At 34.9% G+C, this 22,098-nt stretch overlaps 2 protein-coding genes across 3 annotated transcripts in view; one reads left to right on the forward strand and one right to left on the reverse strand.

Moving 5' to 3' along the window:
* The window catches only part of LOC111058830 (ATP-dependent DNA helicase Q5), a 45,377-nt gene extending 24,651 nt beyond the window's left edge, over positions 1 to 20,726 (reverse strand). For both annotated transcript variants that reach the window (XM_039433235.1, XM_039433236.1), the window contains exons 1-4: positions 20,509 to 20,726; positions 12,478 to 12,605; positions 1,776 to 1,940; positions 404 to 580 (exon numbers count right to left, since the gene is read on the reverse strand). In XM_039433235.1, coding sequence (XP_039289169.1) covers positions 404 to 580; positions 1,776 to 1,940; positions 12,478 to 12,605; positions 20,509 to 20,608 — 570 coding nt within the window. In that variant the 5' untranslated portion in view covers positions 20,609 to 20,726. The remainder of the gene's footprint in view (positions 1 to 403; positions 581 to 1,775; positions 1,941 to 12,477; positions 12,606 to 20,508) is intronic.
* Positions 2,266 to 2,841, forward strand: LOC120352482 (coiled-coil-helix-coiled-coil-helix domain-containing protein 7). The gene has a single exon (XM_039433238.1). It carries the CDS (start codon positions 2,437 to 2,439, stop codon positions 2,749 to 2,751), a length of 315 nt encoding a protein of 104 aa, XP_039289172.1. The 5' UTR covers positions 2,266 to 2,436; the 3' UTR covers positions 2,752 to 2,841.
* Positions 20,727 to 22,098: the final 1,372 nt, after the last annotated feature.

Raw genomic sequence — 22,098 nt, forward strand, 5'->3', positions numbered from 1 at the left:
TATCAGATCAATTTCTATTGATGATTCAATGAATCAAATAATCAAGTTTATTGTTCAAATCCGTGCATACACATAAAGTACCTAATCATAGTATGCTATATTTACTTTATTTAGTTATTATTTTTCATCACATTACATCATAATATTGGGAATACTCCCATTTGATAGGTGATTTGTCAAATAATTGCATCCTTAGAACTGAGTAAGATTTTTAACACGTAAAATAAAACAGTAACCGTATATAGTATGATGATTCAATAATTTTGAACTCAAGCTCAATGATTACAAATTAAGAAAAAGCAATAATATTACTGTTGGTGGTTTCACTACCAACTTGATGCCTTTATAAGGTTTTTCCACCTCGATAGAAATAAATAAAAATAGAGATAATAATTTATGTTACCTTGGCACTGGCAGTAGCGGTGAGCGCAATCCATGGTATATCTTTGTACATGACACGAATTTCACCCAACTTGAGATAATCTGGTCGAAAGTCATGACCCCATTGGCTCACACAATGAGCTTCGTCTACCACTACATACGACAGTTTGTTAAATTTGTGCAAATCTTCCAGCAAATTCTGAAACAGTTCAATTTATGTATTTGAATTTATCTCATGGGGAAATGTATAGATTACATACAATATATTCCAAATAAGAGTTATTTTATGATGTTGATTTCAAGCCAACTCATGAAAAAAGTAATTTAAAAACTGAATAATTTGATTCACAGGGCAATAAACTACAGTTTATTAAACTATAAGAACTAGAAGGAATTATAGGATGATTGAAACATTATTAATGAACAAATGCAAATCTTCCAGTGAATTCTGAAGCAGTTCAATATATGGATTTGATTTTATTTCATCAAGAAAATATAGATTATAAGCAATATTTTTCAGATAATTAATTTCATGATATTGATTTCAATCCAACTCATGAAAAAAGTAATTTATAAAATGGATAATTTGATTAACAGGACAATAAACTTTGCGTAAACTATAGAAAAAACTTCAAGGAATTATAGTATTATTAAATAATGATTAATGAACAAATGATGTGTAAGATGTCTTATAAATCTTTTTCTTTGTCTTATGAGATAATACAATTTTAATGTATTAAGGTCAGGAGATAAAACCTTTTTTGAATGACTTCAGGTCAGTAAATGAAATAAGAACTTTCTAGAAAGAATTAAAAGCAGGTATTGAGTTTCATTGCATTATTAAGATACAACAGAAAAGTGTGAATGATAAAATTCATAACAATAGCCTATATAAAATATTGTCAGGGTAAGTAAGGGTATGATCAAATTGGAAGGACGTAAAGGCAAGTGCATGAGTTTTCTGTTCTGAATATGTTAATTGTTCAGTTGTTTCCATTATAATGTAGTGTTAGTATGCAATGGTTCTTGCAATACCTGACAATACATTGTCATTTGTGATAGAGAGTCAATCAATCAATAAAGAGGAGCAAAATCTGGAGTCATAGAAACACGTTGTGAGGTGTGTGTAGCTGCTCAAACTAAACGCAACCAGCAAGTGCACGCGTTCAGTGTGAGTGTTTCTTTGGCTCTTTCCGAATTTTGTTTTTCATCTGCGCGCATGACCACGCGCGCACTTACACATATACGCATCCAATGTGATCATACCTTTAAGGTATTATATTAATTAGGAGTTTCGTTTAATAATAATTATAGTATTATAATTAATTTACACCCTAGGCATAATAATCAAGGAAGGCATGAAAATAATTCCGGAGATAAAAAATATACTTTACTTTGAATGTGAACGTAGCAGCTTGCTCTGGAGTGACATATAATAGTTGAGTGTTTGGACGTACACATCTCAGGTCAGAAATAACACGTTGACGTTCTGATTGAGTCATTTTTGAGTTTATCGTCTCAGCATTAATTTTCAACATTTGTAAGTGATCTATTTGATCCTGGAAAAAATAGATTACCATTCAGTCATTGTTAGGATGATATTCAACAAAATTTGGGGTTTCTTATGATACTTTTTATAAAGTGTTCAATTTAGAATTTATTATTCGTAGATGCATGTCAGTGAAAAATAGGTACAAAATTCATAATTTATATTTAAAAAAATATATAGCTTTTTCTGTATTTTTCTTTAAAGAGGATGAAAGAGGAATAAAACTATGCTGTGCATTTGAAAATAAAGATTAAGAATCAACTAGTCGATAGTATAGAGTTCGATAGACGATGTCGACGATAATCGACTTTCAACTCTCGATCTCAAGATATCTAAATTCCAAAATCAACCTAACCTACAAAATTGTACATTTTTATCAAACATAGTTGTTAAAAGATTGTGAATAACAGTTTGTAAATTTTTAATTTGCTTTCAAGTTGAGATCTTGTTACTATGGACCTCGAGTTAGATTAATTTAAGTGTTTTTGTAGAAATTTAAAGCTGTCATGGGAGAAGAAAGCGACGAGTCAAAGATAAAACGAGCTACAAAAAACAGACTACGAGATGCATCAAATCTCAATAGTGAATATAATAATCCGTGTATAAAGGAGCATAAACAAGTGCATAAATGTCTTAATGATAATAATTACAATCATGACAGGTGTAGATTTCATTTTGAGAATTACAATTCTTGTCAAGCATTTTGGAAGTCAGTGCAATCGGATAGGAGAAAAAAAGATATAAGGCCATACTTACCTGTTCCAGAGGATAGAGAGCAAATAAAACAAGCGTATTTAGAAAAAAAGAAAAATGCCAATTAAATATGTATTTGTGAATTTCTATTGCTGATTCAATTTGTAACTAGTTTCTTTAGCAATAAGATAATTAAAAATTGTTGAATTTTAAAGGGAGCATCTATTCATTGTCATTTGAGTATTACTACCTGTTTCTTGCAACTTGAAAGTTGCTTTACAGAAATATTACATAATCTTTGTCATACAACTACTACAGTCCATAAAAATTACTACCGACTTGGAGGAATATGCGGAGCAGTGAAAGGAGGTAGGTCACCATATTACAGTGATGAATATTCATAGAAAGAAGAGCAGTTGCAATCTGTTGCTTAGACTCAGTCGATTCAGTGAAATCTGAGAGGAAACTATGTATGCGCAGCATGGGTAGTTAAACACAAAAGACTACAGAACGCTGGCCGCCTTAGCACGGCAACGTCGCCGCGGCTGTATTCCTACTTCTCTGCTCCGCATATCGCTCCAAGTCAAAAGTTATTTTATATAGACTATAGACGTGCTTAGCCACTACCTCCATAAACAAAGCCGTAGTGCATTCGTGTGACGTCAGCACAGGTAGGGCTCCTACACCAATAAAAACGTTGATTTCAGCTGATCTTTTTCAGCTAGTGTTTTTATTGGTGTAGGATCCCTACCTATGTTGACGTCAAAGGAATCCACAATGGCTTTGTTTATGGGGGTAGCGCTACCTCCATAATGCACTTATAAACCATAAGTTTATAGGTCCAGTGGGAGGCAGCTTATTTCTGCAAAACTTAATTTTTTATAATATATAACAAGGACTGAACAACTCAAGTTGTATTTGAACAATAAATCTTCAACAACATAAATGTAAATTATTCATTCATTTACGAATGTTATGACATGTATTAGGTTTGGTAAATAGAATATTTTCCAAATATCCAGTAAAGTGATTAATGACCAGGTTTTCCTGAATAAATAGATTTGAAAATAAAATAACATAATAACTGTTGGCAGTGTCACAGACCAGCTAAGTTATTAACATAATAATTCTTTAGAAATGGTGTGTAATGAGGCATTTTAATATGAAGTTTATTCATATTTACTGGACGTTCAAGTACTTAGTGCAGAAAAAGAGTCAATAATAATTATTGTTTATATGTTTTGAAGATAATATTGAGAATATTATTTTTAAAATTATTTAGATGAATGGTTCTATATTATGAATCAATAAATGAATTATTATCAATAAGTATTTGAATTTTTAGGAATTTAACAATTCTAACAATCAGCATCATGGTACAAAATTCATAATTTATATTTTAGAAAATGAATAGTTTCGTTTGTATTTTCCTTTCAGAAGGAAGAAAAAGAATGAAACATGAAACTCTCTGCTTTCATTTGGGAATCGATATTGATGAAGAATCAACTAGTCGATAGTATAGAGTTCGATAGACGATAATCGACTTTCAACTTTCGATCTCAAAGCTATCCAAATTCCAAAATCAACCTAACCTACAAAATTGTATATTTTTATCATAGTCTAATGCAAACATAGTTGCTAAAAGATTGTGAATAACAATTCGTGAATTTTTAATTTGTTTTCAAGTTGAGATCTTGTTACTATGGACCTCGAGTTAGATTAATTTAAGTGTTTTTGTAGGAATTTGAAGCTGTCATGGGTGAAGAAAACGACGAGTCAAAGATAAAACGAGCTGCCAAAAACAGATTACGAGACGCATCAAATCTCAATAGTGAATATAATAATCCGTGTATAAAGGAGCATAAACAAGTGCATAAATGTCTTAATGATAATAATTACAATCATGACAGGTGTAGATTTCATTTTGAAAATTACAATTCTTGTCAAGCATTTTGGAAGTCAGTGCAATCGGATAGGAGAAAAAAGATATAAGGCCATACTTACCTGTTCCAGAGGATAGAGAGCAAATAAAACAAGCGTATTTAGAAAAAAAGAAAGATGCCAATTAAATATGTATTTGTGAATTTCCATTGCTGATTCAATTTGTAACTAGTTTCTTTAGCAATAAGATAATTAAAAATTGTTGAATTTTAAAGGGAGCATCTATTCATTGTCATTTGAGCATTACTACCTGTTTCTTGCAACTTGAAAGTTGCTTTACAGAAATATTACATAATCTGTTTCATACAACTACTACAGTCCATAAAAAATTACTTCCGACTTGGAGGAATATGCGGAGCAGTGAAATGGAGGTAGGTCAGCCTATTACAGTGATGAATATTCATAGAAAGAAGAGCAGTTGCAATCTGTTGCTTAGACTCAGTCGATTCAGTCGATTCGATAAACTTACTCTAGAGCGCCAGAGAGAAACTGTATGAGCCGAGATGTGTAACTGCATCTGCGGCTGGTCATGCAGCCTTTCAGGGTCCTCGTTTATTTAATGTTTTACCTTTCGATATTTCTAGAGAGTCCTCCTTATCGATTTTCTGTAGAAGGTTAAGATTGTATTTATCGGCTTCATAAATTGTTTCGTTTCATTTTTTTTTCATTGAAATATGTTTAACTTTCTTCTGTAAACTAGGCTATATAAACTAAGCATTGTAATCAATTTGTTTATTTTTGTGGAAGATGTGTATTTTTGTTTAGATTGCTTTTAATGGCATAAGATAATACTAGTTATGTAAGTAGCTCTATATAGTACTTGAAGCAGCTGAATCGTTTTTCTTATATATTTTCTGTAATTCATAAGACGAACCACTCCTCGACGCAGGCCTAGCTAATGAGGAGTGCACTTGATATTTTTTATAAAGTGTTCAATTTAGAATTTATTATTCGTAGATGCATGTCAGTGAAAAATAGGTACAAAATTCATAATTTATATTTAAAAAAATATATAGCTTTTTCTGTATTTTTCTTTAAAGAGGATGAAAGAGGAATAAAACTATGCTGTGCATTTGAAAATAAAGATTAAGAATCAACTAGTCGATAGTATAGAGTTCGATAGACGATGTCGACGATAATCGACTTTCAACTCTCGATCTCAAAGATATCTAAATTCCAAAATCAACCTAACCTACAAAATTGTACATTTTTATCAAACATAGTTGTTAAAAGATTGTGAATAACAGTTTGTAAATTTTTAATTTGCTTTCAAGTTGAGATCTTGTTACTATGGACCTCGAGTTAGATTAATTTAAGTGTTTTTGTAGAAATTTAAAGCTGTCATGGGAGAAGAAAGCGACGAGTCAAAGATAAAACGAGCTACAAAAAACAGACTACGAGATGCATCAAATCTCAATAGTGAATATAATAATCCGTGTATAAAGGAGCATAAACAAGTGCATAAATGTCTTAATGATAATAATTACAATCATGACAGGTGTAGATTTCATTTTGAGAATTACAATTCTTGTCAAGCATTTTGGAAGTCAGTGCAATCGGATAGGAGAAAAAAAGATATAAGGCCATACTTACCTGTTCCAGAGGATAGAGAGCAAATAAAACAAGCGTATTTAGAAAAAAAGAAAAATGCCAATTAAATATGTATTTGTGAATTTCTATTGCTGATTCAATTTGTAACTAGTTTCTTTAGCAATAAGATAATTAAAAATTGTTGAATTTTAAAGGGAGCATCTATTCATTGTCATTTGAGTATTACTACCTGTTTCTTGCAACTTGAAAGTTGCTTTACAGAAATATTACATAATCTTTGTCATACAACTACTACAGTCCATAAAAAATTACTACCGACTTGGAGGAATATGCGGAGCAGTGAAATGGAGGTAGGTCACCATATTACAGTGATGAATATTCATAGAAAGAAGAGCAGTTGCAATCTGTTGCTTAGACTCAGTCGATTCAGTGAAATCTGAGAGGAAACTATGTATGCGCAGCATGGGTAGTTAAACACAAAAGACTACAGAACGCTGGCCGCCTTAGCACGGCAACGTCGCCGCGGCTGTATTCCTACTTCTCTGCTCCGCATATCGCTCCAAGTCAAAAGTTATTTTATATAGACTATAGACGTGCTTAGCCACTACCTCCATAAACAAAGCCGTAGTGCATTCGTGTGACGTCAGCACAGGTAGGGCTCCTACACCAATAAAAACGTTGATTTCAGCTGATCTTTTTCAGCTAGTGTTTTTATTGGTGTAGGACCCCTACCTGTATTGACGTTAAAGGAATCCACTATGGCTTTGTTTATGGAGGTAGCGCTACCTCCATAATGCACTTATAAACCATAAGTTTATAGGTCCAGTGGGAGGCAGCTTATTTCTGCAAAACTTAATTTTTTATAATATATAACAAGGACTGAACAACTCAAGTTGTATTTGAACAATAAATCTTCAACAACATAAATGTAAATTATTCATTCATTTACGAATGTTATGACATGTATTAGGTTTGGTAAATAGAATATTTTCCAAATATCCAGTAAAGTGATTAATGACCAGGTTTTCCTGAATAAATAGATTTGAAAATAAATAACATAATAACTGTTGGCAGTGTCACAGACCAGCTAAGTTATTAACATAATAATTCTTTAGAAATGGTGTGTAATGAGGCATTTTAATATGAAGTTTATTCATATTTACTGGACGTTCAAGTACTTAGTGCAGAAAACAGAGTATCAATAATTATTGTTTATATGTTTTGAAGATAATATTGAGAATATTATTTTTAAAATTATTTAGATGAATGGTTCTATATTATGAATCAATAAATGAATTATTATCAATAAGTATTTGAATTTTTAGGAATTTAACAATTCTAACAATCAGCATCATGAGAAGATCCTTCATCCTTGTCAGTTGATGATTAGGTAAGTCCTAGTTCCATCTAAAGTTTGATAGAAGTGTACATCCTCTTTTCTCGAGAATGTAGATATTCTTTCCCTGATATAAAATAGACATGCTAATATGTTCAGGCCAACTGTGAGAATACCCAAACGCTTGAATATGGGATGGTAGTGAGCATCAAAAACTGAATATGTACAGGATCAATGTTAGAGCCAATTAGAGAACTAGTTCTTGAGTTGGTCTTGGTTAGGAAGACCTGATTGATGAAGACTCGATGTCGCTAAACTCACTATAAGACATCACACGGAGTGCATCCTTCTGGAGCAGAAAGATGTCTTCAGCCGTGTCCACACTGACAAACATGTTTGTTGGAACAGTTTGGGCAAATTTTATCATGTTCGACAAACAATGTTTGCCCATGGCCAGTGTTGCCGCGTCACCAAACAAAATATTTGTAAGTGGGGAGAACTAGGTTTCATGTTTTGCAGCAAACACTGAAAATGTTTGGAAAACAGTAATTTTTCTCAATGTTTGATTCCATTACGAACTGCTTGTTAAATAATCACTTTTGAACAATTAATTACGACATAGCAGTCAGGTATTTATAAATAAAAGCGCTACAACTAATGTGAGTAGAAGCTAATAGCTTTTATTTATAAATACCTGACTGCTATGTCGTAATTAATTGTTCAAAAGTGAGTAATTTTTTGTTTGACAAACAAAAGTAAAGTACGGAGTCCCCCAAGGATCAAAATTGGGACCACTCCTCTTTGTATTGATGATAAATGATCTTCCTCTCACAATCAACAGCAGGACTGTGTTGTATGCTGATGACACCACTTTTCTTAATTCTCATTCAGAAGTACACACTTTACATAACATGACAGCCGATACCTTGGCAGAGGCTTCCAAGTGGTTCACAGCGAATGGCTTTAAACTAAACGAGGATAAAAACTCAGCTTATGACATTTGGTCTCAGGGACTATACACACAACAATATCAATAGTTTAAAGTTTTTGGGCTTAATGTTTGATCACAGGTTGACCTGGGAACCCCACATAAATTTCGTTTCTGCTAGGTTTTCTAGGGTTATCTATCTGTTAAGGCAGTTGAAGGATCTTGTACCGGAAAAATACCTCAGAAACTCATATTTTGCTTTTTTCCAAAGCATAATCTCATACGGAATTTTAGTATATGGAAACAGTTGCCACATCAATAAGGTCTTGCTTTTGCAGAAAAAGGCTATTAGAATATTGACCGGTGCAGGGTATCTAGATCACTGTCGACCTCTTTTAAAAAAAAACAAAGATATTGACTGTCATAAACCTCTATATATTTCAAGTAACCATGCACACTAGAAAGAATCTCCATAGCTTGAATAAAAGATCCAATATTCATGCTTATAACACCAGGAAAAAAGACCTCATTGATATTCCACATAAACGTCTTGTCATAAGCATGAAACACTATGACAGCATAGGCTTGAGACTGTACAATAAGTTGCCATTGGATATGAAATGTTGTGAAAATATTGTTATTTTTAAAAAATTACTTTTTGAGTGGCTGGTTTTAAGACCTTTCTATTGTTTGACAGAGTTTTTCGATTCTACTTGATGACTTTAAACTATTGCTTTGACTCTATTATTTTGTAATATTGTATTACTATGACTTTGTCAATTACCTATATTGGTTTACGACAATAAAATCTATTTATTTATTATTATTATTTATTTAATGATTGTCCAAACTTTTTGAAATGTTTGTCCCTGATCCCCGCAACAAATATGTTTGTCGAACATTTGTTCAGTGTGGGCACGGCTTTTGAAGGACGCTGAAAGTCACCATATCAGGATGTCATACTGTATGTGAATGGCAAGAACTGCATGAAACAGCATTAGCGAGCGTTTCACCTTCTCATCCTCCGAAACAAATGAAAAATTCTTGATAGTCTATTGCTAACCTTGACATTGTGCGTGTCCCAATTTTATATCAATACCAAAACCAAACAAAATAACAGATAAGCTTACACCATAGAAAAACAATTGCATAAGTAGATATCCCATGGTATAGGGCGTTTATGTCGCAACTTTTACTGTTATCCCAAGCCGATAACTGTCGATTATTGTTAATTTTTACTGTTTTGACCGGGTAAGAGTGTATGAACGGCACAAATGAGAGACTACCAGCATCATAAAGCTTCACAGGAAAGAACTACGTGGGCTATCGGCTTGAGATAACAGTAAGAGTTGCGACATAAACACCCTTTGCCATGGGATATCTACTTATGCTATTGTTTCTCTATGCTTACACACATTAAGATGGCCCAAAATTCCACAAGTCATTAATATCAAATTGATGTAGCTCTGATGATTTTCAAATAACTATTACTCTATAAATCTTGAGGTCTTGGCCTGGCAGAGGGAGGGCGATCGTGGCATAGGATGAGGAGGTGTGTGTTTTCGTGTGTGAAAGGTGTGTATTTGCATGAAATTTCATTGTTTCTTGCTTAAAAAAACTCTCTATAACTCCATTTTATAACTTTTTTATTATTTTTTTCCAGTCTAAAATATATTCTACTAAATTAAATGAAATTGTTTTTTTTTTCAAATATTGATTTATACTTTTATATCATATTACTTATTATTCTATTCGAAATATTATTTCCTTATGTTGTGATGTAGATACATTAGAATTGTATAGGAGGGTTAAGTGGGAGAGATGGCCGGCAACGCCCTAACTTCGCCCTCCAGGTTAAAATAAAGGCAGCCTATCTATCTATCTATCTAACTAACTCTACACTTTTTTTAGTTTATGAATTTATTTTCACACATCAATAAAACGTCATATATGCCTACTAAATACTAAAGGTGATAGTTGTACGGTAACAACTGAACCAAGGCCTAAATCTGGAGTATGCCACCTGAATGGAAGGTTAGGGTCTTGGAAGCACTAACACACTTTGGAAAATTATGCTACAAAAGCAGTCCTTGGAGTACAGTACATGCTATAACAAATATTCTCTTCGGAAGTAAAACAACTGGCTCCAAAAATCAAAAGATATAGTTTTCAAATATCAAAATTCAAAATTTTTAGTTTAGTCATTAGATTTGAAGTGGAAATTGCACTTTTTAAAGTGAAAGTGAAATCTTAACCTTATTATTTTGAAACTTTTATTTGTAAAAATTTGGGAGAAGACAGTTTTGGGCTATGCCTGTTGTCTTCTCCCAATCATATTATAATTATGATCTGTAATTGCCAATGAAATAAATAAATAAATAAAAATCTAAACCTCATCATAATATCCAGCTCAAGATAGCAGTGTGAAATGAGCTTGAATGTATTTTGGAAGTGTTCTATGTGCACTACTTTTGAGACACAGACGACATTTACAAAAATATAGGGTTCATACAGCATGTTTTGTGAAAATGCACAGAAACCTTTACTCTGGCTGATCTCGATCATACTCCACTGTTTATTGAGGGTTTTTGGTTCTCTATTCACGAACATATTGTCGAAACCCTTCACCGCTTACATGAAATGTTCCTCATCGCTAAGGGGAGGTACCATAAGATATCTGAATACAATTTTTAAAACACAAAAGAGAGCGCAGCGAATAATTGAAGGTATTAGCGTAAGGCACTCATGTAAACCAACCCATATTTAGAAGATTGAGTCTGCTAACAATGCCTGCATTGTATTTTTTTGAGATTGCTGTACATGCGCATAGGAATAAGAATACGTATTGTAACAACATAATATCCCACCCATATAAAGCTGCGTACACATATACGCGCTCCCAACCCGCACCGAGCACGCTCCGCTCTCGTACCGCCCTCGTTCCTCCATCGTACCGCAGTCGCCCGCCCCCGCTCTGCAGTCGCACCCATCATGAACGTTACGGAAGATGTTAGATCTTCTCGCGTTCCCCGGTCGAACCACTCTTGCTCCCCGGTCGATCATCAATCGCTCTGCTGGAGTGACGTTCGGTTGCGGAGCAGAGCGAAAGTCTGTACGCACCTTAACAACACCTAGACAAGGAGGTTCGCTACTTCGATATCCTGTGCATAGGCTGACATTGGTTGAGAAGGCGCCATTCTATTCGGGTATGAAGATTTTAAACTATTTACCCAAAGCTCTGAAGGATAACAGCCACGAAAAGTTTGCTAGAGAAGTTAAAAAATTGGTCATTGAGGCTTGTCCTTACTCACTTGCTGACTGTTTTGAGGTGTTCTGTTGAGGGAGTCTTGGCTAGAGAGTGGGCTCTCAAAACATTGTTTCTTCAAGATTATAGAAGTGTCACATCCTGTGCGAGCTCTGCTTGATTATACAGCTTTAAGTAACAAAAACCAAACTAAACTAAGGACGAGATTCGCCCAGAGTGAAAGTTTTTTGTGCATTATCACAAACTATGGTGTATGGAGTTGTTGGTAGATGTCGTCTGAGCCTCACAAGGATGGCACATAGGACACTTACAATATACCATCATATATATTAGAAATTATCCTTCTATTGCCATAGAATAATAAATTGTCTACCTGATAAATTCATTCTAAATAGAATTACTAAGTGTTTAATTTATGAAATAAGACAGTGGGTATGTAGGAAAGTTTACTTTGGACTTGAGATTTCAGAAGATTAATTGACTTTTTGTTCTAGTGCTTACATTGTTATATTGTACATACATTTATATTCTAGTGTTTATATTGCATATTGTTTCTTCTGGTACTAATTAAATTGTCTTAGACATGCATGCTAATTACTTTAAAGATTTTTGAACTCTCTTCCAGAGCTCAAGCATTAGCTTTTCTGGGAGAGCCCATTATTTCAATATTAAAATAAAAGAAAACATTCGTGAATAAACTTGATGCTTCTACGTGCAATTTGGTGTGAAATTGGTTTGTGTGCATAGTTTTTTCAAACTAAATATAATTGGGACATCTATTTTGAATCATACTGTATAGAATGTTTGATTGAATGAGAAATTGTTAGGTTTACCTTCATCAGAGCCAATAGAGGAGAGAACACAATCGCAACTTTATTCTTTGCCAGCACCGCTGGTAGTTGAAAACACAAAGACTTTCCTGAACCAGTTGGCATGGAAACGAATACATCTCCTTTCCCTCCTGAAAATAGCATTAGAAACATCAGATACTATGTGACACCAGCAAGGTAATTTGAGTTTACACAATTATTAAGATAGTTGAATTATTAATAAGAGTTCGTTCATTGATAATTGACAGAGCAAAGTGAGGTCTAAGATTCAAGTCGACGGTTTGTCATTTCTCTTAATGTTTATATGTTGCGCATTTACGGCGAAACACGGTAATATATTTTCATGAAATTTGACAGGTATGTTCCGTAATTGCGCGTTGACGTACCTATATACAAGGTTTTTGGAAATTTTGCATTTCAAGGATAATATAAAAGGAAAAAGGAGCCTCCTTCATACGCCAATATTAGAGTAAAAAATCTGGTGTGGCGCACTCACACAACTTTCCTTGCCGTTATGAAAATTGATCACCTGACGCTAGTGTTCCCGCGCATCTCAAGTCTACTATTCAAAGATTTAAGCCAGCTGGTGACAGGGCAATAACGCTGGAGACACACATGAGGTCTGCTATCTCTTCATAGTGAATCATTTAATAGAATCAACAGTTGCCAATAGATTGCAATTGGATAATCACATTTTCTCGATTTTCGAGTTTATTTTTTATTTTAGGTGAAAATGTGACTGAACATTAATTGTAGAGATTCTCATGCTCAATCTATTTCACTCGAAACTTTTTGTTTGAATTATATCTGAAGCTTGATAATTAATAATCTAAAATTAAACTTTGCATAGATGAGGCGGAATTCCTGAAATTTTTACAGATATGGGACTTGTGGCAGTTGATAGAGCTTATCGATGACTATTTCAGGTATAACTTTAATCAAAATCGTTGGAGCGGTTTTCGAGAAAATCACGAAAAACCCTGTTTTTGACAACATTTTCGCCATATTAGCCGCCATCTTGAATTGCATTTGATTGAAATTGTTCGTGTCATTAGTTCCAACCTTAAGTTCCAAATTTCAAGTCATTCCGTTAATTGGGAGATGAGATATCGTGTACACAGACGCACATACACTCATACACACACACACACAGACCAATACCCAAAAACCAGTATTTTGGACTCAGGGCACCTTGAAACGTATAGAAATTTAGAAATTGGGGTACCTTAATTTTTTTCGGAAAGCAATACTTTCCTTACCTATGGTAATAGGACAAGGAAAGTAAAAATCAGACTATAGAATTATTCAACATAAATCAGCTGACAAGTGATTACACAGATGTGTGGAGAAGCCAGTCTATTGCTGTATTTCCATATTAAGGTCTATAGTTTCAATCAGGTACTTGTGGGTGAGAATACTGCGTGAGGTCTACTGTTCACAGAACTACTAGTTAGCCTATCATTCTCCATACATGTTTGATATAGTGAGGTCCACGTTTCGGACGTAGAGAAGTATAATGTATAAAGTATACTTAGGGTCTTTTTTGCTAGAGTGAAATATTTTTTTTAATGAAAAAGACTTAGAAATTGTCAAAAGCCACAGATTTATTGAAACTTAGAAAGACCGGTTTCGGTTATTACACCATTGTCAATCTCTGATAAACTCTGAGTTTATCAGAGATAAACGAAACCGGTCTTTCTAAGTATCCAATAAATCTGTGGTTATTGACAATTTCTAAGTCTTTTTCATTAAAAAAAAAAAATATTTCACTCTAGCAAAAAAGACCCTAAGTATACTTTATATATTATACTTCTCTACGTCCGAAACGTGGACCTCACTATATCAAACATGTATGGAGAATGATAACTAGTAGTTCTGTGAACAGTAGACCTCACGCAGTATTCTCATCCACAAGCAAATACCTTAAAGATGTCTTTGAAGACCTATCTTTCTAATGTCTTTGTCCACAAGTACCTGATTGAAACTATAGACCTTAATATGGAAATACAGCAATAGACTGGCTTCTCCACACATCTGTGTAATCACTTGTCAGCTGATTTATGATGAATAATTCTATAGTCTGATTTTTACTCTAATATTGGCGTATGAAGGAGGCTCCTTTTTCCTTAATATTATCCTTGAAATGCAAAATTTACACCATTGTCAATCTAACCGAAATGATAACCGAAACCGGTCTTTCCAAGTATCAATAAATCTGTGGCTTTTGACAATTTCTAAGTCTTTTTCATTCAATTTGAATAATTACCACAATATCAACTTCTCAACTACACAAAAAGTGAAAATATTTTTTCAAACAGTTGTAATGTAGCCGATCATTTGACATGCATTTTCACCGTCGTCGACACTTTTAATTTTTAAACAATAATGGGTACTCTCGGATTGTGAAAATGCATGTCAAATGATCGGCTATATTACACAGTGGTTGGAGTTTTGCTGAATTTGGGCACTCATGATGTTGGCTGTGGAAGCTTCAGGATTTTACAATTGGCCCTCCCCTCTCCTAAAATCCATCAAAATCTCAGGCTGAATGGAAGAGCTCTCCTATTTGTGAATGATTTTTTGATGTTATCCAATCACATTATAACTGTTTGATTTGTAATAACTTGTTTACTTGGTTTAGTTTTTGTCATCTACGTATATAAAGAATGTTTCATCAAATGATTTAAAATTCATAAAGACATTTTAAACAAATGACAGCATCTAAGTTGTTCAGTTCTTCATCTTCTTCTTCCCTTCTTCCTCTGCTTCTTCCCTTCTTCCTCTTCTTTTTCTTCTCCTCCTCCTCCTCCTCCTCCACCTTCTTCTTCTTCTTCCTTTCTTCTTCTTCCTCTTCTTCCTTTCTTCTTCTTCTTTTTCAGGATGAATTGACAAAATCTGTACAAGATGTCTTGCCTCTATGAAGTACGTTATCTAATTAATCATGCTCTGGGGACATTTAACTCATGTAAAGGAGTCATCTTGCTTCTACGGAAGAGGGCTCTGCGAACAATGACATTGCACAGGAAGAGAATTAACAATAAATTGGCTGTACTGCCAATTATATTCAACAGGATGCCAGTGAGTCTCCGTGTGCAGGAAGTGAAGATATTTAAGAGGGTGCTTCGGCAAAGCTTGTGAACCTGCCGCTTTACTTCCTGAATGAGGAGGCAATTCAGAGTTTTTTATTTTCACTTTAACTGCCACCAATCTCGATCTTGTTTGTGACAATAAAACATTCTTGATTCTTGTGTTTTAAAGTTTGACCTAATGACGCAATCTATCCAGCAAGTGCTGGTCATGGATGGAGAAAACTGAATTACTGAGGTCTGCTGGATGAGGCAAGCACATGGTTTAGGACAAACAGTCTGTGTATGAATGGAGAGAAGAAGCAGAATGTTCTGTGCACCCTAAGACATGGTCTGCCTCCTTTTGGTGAGCCTGAAGGTAAGCTCCTTGGATTCATGGTAGACTCATCACTGACATGGGACCAGCACATTGATATGATATGCAACCGACTCTCATAATCTGATACGGAAACTGAGAAGCCATGTTCCAAAGAATTACCTGGTTACTGCATACCATCGTCTGTTTCATAGCCACATCAACTACGGGATTGCACTTTGTAGACATGCAAGTGGATCTTTATTCAGAAAAGAGCTCTGAAAATAATAAAGTTCTCCAATAATTTGGAACACTGTAAGCCACTGTTCAGAAAGCTTCAAATGATGACTGTTTACAGAAAATATATTTTCGTTGCATTGATGCTTGTGAAGAAGATTAATGAACAAACGAAAAGAAGAAATAAAGTCTACAACTACAATACACGGTCAGCAGGGAGCCTGGAAGTTCCACGAACACGATTGACAAATAACCAGAAGAGCTTTCAAGAACATATGGCTCACCGTAGTCCACATGTTGATCCAGTAGCTGGTTCAGCCTGCAATGAAGACAAGCAGTAGCCAGCTTTGGCAAACCTCCTATCCACACCCTGGTGTTGGTCGTCATTGGCCTTGATTGGGCCAATATTAAGATGCTGCTTACAGTATACCACGCACTGTTTCATACACATGTCACATATGGCCTCCTAATGTGGGGACACACTCCATATTGCAAGGATGTGCTACTGATTCAAAAAAGAGCTCTGAGAATAATGACGTTCTCCAATTATTTGGAACATTTTAAGCCACTGTTCAGAAAGCTTCAAATAATGACTGTTTACAGCCAATATATTTTTGTTGCATTGCAGTGAAGAAGAATAATGAACAAACGAGAAGGAGAAATGAGGTCCACAACTACAATACAAGGTCAGCAGGGAACCTGGAAGTTCCACGAACTCGATTGACAAGTAATCAGAAGAGCTTTCAGATAGCGGCATTAAAGATCTTCAACAAACTCCCCACCGATGTTCAGGAAATGGACCTCAAGAGATTCGATAAAGCCCTGAAAACCCAAATTCTCGAGCAACCCTTGTACTCGCTCAATGAACTGGACGAAGAGACGCTTTTTCCTGCCGGATGACCCGGCGTGATACACGACTTCGACGCGGTCTATCTGGCACCCCCAGTCAACGACCAAGACATCAAGTATCAAGTAAGAATGTCACAGAATTCTCCTCCTACAGAAGAAAGTGGTTCGTATAAAAGCATCACCAGCTTACTGAAATCTGTAAGTAGCTACCATGATTCCATCTGGCCAACGAGCTGGTTGAAAAAAATTGTCTTTGTCTCCCTGCAATACTCCTAACTTAAACGATTTATAATAGGCTGAGCTGGATTTAACTTCCTTACAATAAACAGCTTTTGAGCTGAACTGGCTACTTTACTTGGAGAATTGTCGCCCGCTGTTCAGAAGACTGGGAATACTCACTGCCTTTAGTCAATATGTGCTGAACTCCCTTGTGCTTCTGAAAGGCCAACTTCACACACTTCAAGAAAGAGGCCAGATCCACAACTATTCAACTAGAGGGCGAGACAATATTGACCTTCCCTACTCAAGATTGGCTAAGCTGCACACTTACTACCCAATGCGCGTATTGAAAATTACAATAGACTTCCACTGCAGGTGCGGGAGCTGGAGGAGAGAGTGTTCTCAAGAAAGTGCTCCGAGAGAAGTTGATTAACCAAATCAAATCAAATCAAATCAAATAACTTTTTATTCACAAAACATAATACAAATTCATGAAATTCATTAACACATTTAACAGTGAATACTCTCCACAAAGACTTGAGTCTGTGAGTGGAGAGTGAGTTCTTTCAAGTTGATTGACATTATGTTCTCATGTTGTACATATAATTAAAACTATTTCAATTGAATCAACTAACATTCATCAGCAAATCGAGAATATGAATTGCACACAATGAAATTCCATACTGGTAATAAGTATATATAGACAAATATATAAATAGTAGCTTAAAGGCTATACTTAATCATTATAAATGGCAAATTCACTAAGTTCTGAATAAGAAGGCGGATTGAATCAGTTGCTCTGCAGCATCCCTGCCAATTTCTAATAACCATCTACTCAAATGTTGCTTGTAGGTGTTAATACTGTAATTTTCAGACTGTTTTAAATGATTGGGAACGTTTCTATATAATATATGACATATGTATTTACTATTATTTTTAAAGCAGTTATGTAGGAGTCGGGGATGAGCGATACCAAAGTTAATTAGATTTCTTGTATTATGATTATGAGCTAAATTATTGAAAATGAAGTGTTTGTTGTAGTATATGTAATTCATTAAAACACGTATGTAAAGCTGTCTAATATTAAAAACTTGAAACTCTTGGTAAACAAGATAAGATGGGTAGCGATAGTCTCGCCTGAGACATGTCTTGATGACTGCTCGCTGTGCCACCGCCACCGGCTCCAAGGCAAACGAGGAGGCTCCACCCCAAGCTATGACACCATACATAAGAACTGACTGGATATATGCGTAGTATGCCACCCGCAGTTGATGTAAAGGGAGGACCTCTCTTAGCTGTCTGAAGGCATATATCATTTTGCGCACTCGCTGCTTCAGTGAAATAGCTTGTGGAGCCCAGCTTAATTTGTGGTCAATCAGAATGCCAAGGTACCTGTACTGCTCCACTCGCTGCAATACCCCACAGTCACACGTAGTGGACTGATAGTCATCACATGAGTGGAGCCTGAGGATCTCCTGAACTGGGCAACTGTTTGATTTGAAATAAATAGGCAAATACTTAGTTTTGTCAACATTCAGAGTAAGTTTGTTCTGGTCGAGCCACTTCCTGACACCAAAGAGATCCTTGGTAGCCTTACTGAAAGCATCCTCCCAGGTAGTCCCAAATGATACAACTGCAGTGTCGTCTGCAAAGAGAAATATCTTGCTATCTAGGGGAACTTTACTGAGGTTATTGATGTAGACCAGAAAAAGCAAAGGGCCTAGTGTGCTTCCCTGAATCACACCGTAATCTACATTATACATATCACTGGAAATATTATTAATACAGGTGGTCTGTTTCCGTTCATGTAGATAGCTTTGAAACCATTGCAGTGTCACACCTCTGATCCCACAGCATTCCAATTTCTGCAATAGTTTTGGTCGGTACACAGCATCGAATGCCTTGGCAATATCAAGGAAGGAAATAAGTACATTATTACCTTCGCCCACCTTTTGCACTATTTCGCTGGTGATATCGAACAGAGCATTCGATGTATTCTTGTTTAATCTGAAGCCATACTGATTGGAAACTAACAAATTATTTGATTCTAAATAAGACTGTAATTGAATTTTATCAATTTTTTCAAGAATTTTGGAAAATACACTTAACATGGAAATGGGCCGAAAATTATTGATTGAAGATTTAGAGCCGGATTTAAAAATGGGAATGACCTTGGCAATTTTGAATGCATTTGGGAATTTGCCTGTTCGGATACTTTCATTAATAATGTGGGAGAGAGGCTCGATCACAGCATTAATGTGTTCTTTAATAAATTTAGTATGGATGCCATCCTGACCCGGAGCAGAGCCTCCCCGCATATTCTTGACTATTTTAAAAATATCAAGTCGTGTCACAGGTTGCAACTCAAAAGTCACATCGGTAGAATGATCTACATCACTCACCAATAGTGGACCACGCTCCGGAATTGCACCCGCCAAGCGAGCACCAACATTTGAAAAGAAATTATTGAATGAATTACTAATTCGCTTGATGTCCGACTCTGATGGCACCCCATCCCCGTGAAACTGTGCCAAGGGGAATCCCCCAGCCACACCCGGCCTGCATGCCAACTCATTTACCACTGACCAAAACTTTTTAGGATTCCCTCCTGCACTATTAATTTTTTCCTTAAAGTAGTTTGTTTTTGCATTTCTGATTGTTGAATGTAAAACCTCCCTCTCTGTTTTTTGAAAGAGGAGGAGGAGGATATTGTATGTTTTGTCCAGGGGGTCCCCTAGCTGGACGGATAAGGCGAGCAAAGCGAGAAGTGTATGATGTATATACACGTCAGGGGCACTTTTCTATACACCAGCTGCAGTCGGAATATTACGTCAGGGGTTGAGACAGTTCGCAGTCAATATCTGTTCAACTCTGCTGCTTTTGAGTAGGGACTGATATAACTTTTGGCAGAGAGGTCTGGTATAACTTCTTGGGAGGCTACTTGGCAAGAGTGTGGCGTTGGTAATACATTCCTACTGGGCTGCATCATTAGTGAGACACCAATGGTATCCGTGTGTGAAGGAAGCTGGGACACCAAAGCTGGTGTCTCATCGATGGCCAAACTGTGACACCAGCCAAAATGTTCGTACTGTAATGATCGAAATGAGATATCTAATGCTCCACAACAAGCTTAAAAATTGGCAATTCAATGTTCTCTCATTTGAATTAGCTTATACTCTTGCCAACAACTCTCTTTATGAGGGAAAATAAATTCAACTTAATAATAAATTTGAACTGATGTGTGATTGAGAGTCATATACTTTTTAAACAAACATGTTTTTTCAATGTTTATTGAATTATTAATAAGTAAAACTAGAAGTATTTTATTAACTTGAACACCTGACTTACGTTTTACTATGCATTTAATGGCATCTCGTTGCAAATCACTCTTGAACCGAGTATGGCCAAAATGTTTCTCCAAAGCAGCATACAATTCAGAGTCATCCATGATTAGAGAAATGAATAATATATAAAAGTTTTTAAAGTTTAAAAACTCATTTTAAAAACAAAACAGAATTTGAGGTTAGTTGAACTTTCTTTCCACTTGCTCTACTCACTGAACTCTATACTAACTGGAATCGGAATGGACTAGCAACACAAAGTGAGGCAGCTGGTAAAGATAGGCAACCCGCATTGCTGTGGGATTCGTCATTTTGTAACACATTGGCTCTTATGGAAAAATACATTGCACAGTTTCAATTTCTATATTGTATGTCTTATTCCATGGAAGGGTTATTTTTCCTTTATTAAGCAGTTCATTGTTAACTTTTTGAGACCAAAAATAATGAAATAGGTTGAATATGAATAAAGAAAAGATTTTTTTCATTTGTGACTGCAGTAGTTTTAATATTGTCAACTTTTCACAAGCTAGGGAATAACTTTGGGCCAGATTTCAGAGAAGCGTATCATCTATTTATTTTTATTTATTTAACAAGGACAAATATAAACTGTCATGAAATGATTGGGAATGGAAAAAAACAGGCTCATAGTCCTTATTATTCCAATCCCGAATTTTGTTTGTACACAGTCCAAAGGAGGGCTGTGTTTAATTGAAACTATTAAACACAGTCTTATGTTTATTTTGATAGGATATACTATTGTTTTTTTGGATTATATGATTTATTGTTATTGTTAAAGGAAAGATTTATGATTTATTGTTTAAGGAAATATCTCAATTTAATAATATAGGCCTACTTACAGCAGGCTATAAATGTAGAATTATGTAGGTGTGCATTGTTGTAATTTCAAATCATGTAAGAGTGGGAGTTTCAGAAATGAAGCAAATAACGAAGAAACATTTTATTATATCATATGACTATGATAAGCAAACAGTTAAATATGCTACATAATTACCAGAGTAAAATAAACAATTTGAAATTGAAAGGTTTCAAAAATTAATTACAATTCAGCTGATAACAAACTCATATTTTTCACAATAAAAGTAAGTAAATAAAATGAATTATGTTGACTCATGATGATTATTAAATATGATGATTATTAACACAGGATTATTAAATATATAATAATAGCAATGCACTAGGTATTCTGATGACATTTCAAATCATGTAAGTGTGGGAATTTCAGAAATGATGTAATTACAATTCAGCTGATAGCAATCTTATATTTTTCACAATAAATGTAGGTAAATAAAATGAATTATGTTGACTCATGATGATTATTAACCCTACAGAGACACACTTACTTTATGCTAACACAGTAGACACACTGGGGTGTTGAACACCCCAATATAATTTTGCATTTTTCTTTGAAAAATATGAAAAAAACTAGTACTTGGACCATACTTCACAATTTTTAGATCATTTTTGTTCTAAGTGCATACAGAAATCAAAAGTAAAGCACTGCTTATCAATATTTATACTAATTTTAGTAGTACGTATGTTCCGCTTAAGTGTTGGAGCTCCTAATCCGGTTTGAACG

The sequence above is a fragment of the Nilaparvata lugens genome, chromosome 7 (assembly GCF_014356525.2).
Source record: "Nilaparvata lugens isolate BPH chromosome 7, ASM1435652v1, whole genome shotgun sequence".
Classification (NCBI taxonomy): domain Eukaryota; kingdom Metazoa; phylum Arthropoda; class Insecta; order Hemiptera; family Delphacidae; genus Nilaparvata; species Nilaparvata lugens.

Bases quoted from the DNA above. Each gene is read 5' to 3' on its own strand.
- LOC120352482 (XM_039433238.1), top strand. From the start codon at position 2,437: ATGGGAGAAGAAAGCGACGAGTCAAAGATAAAACGAGCTACAAAAAAC.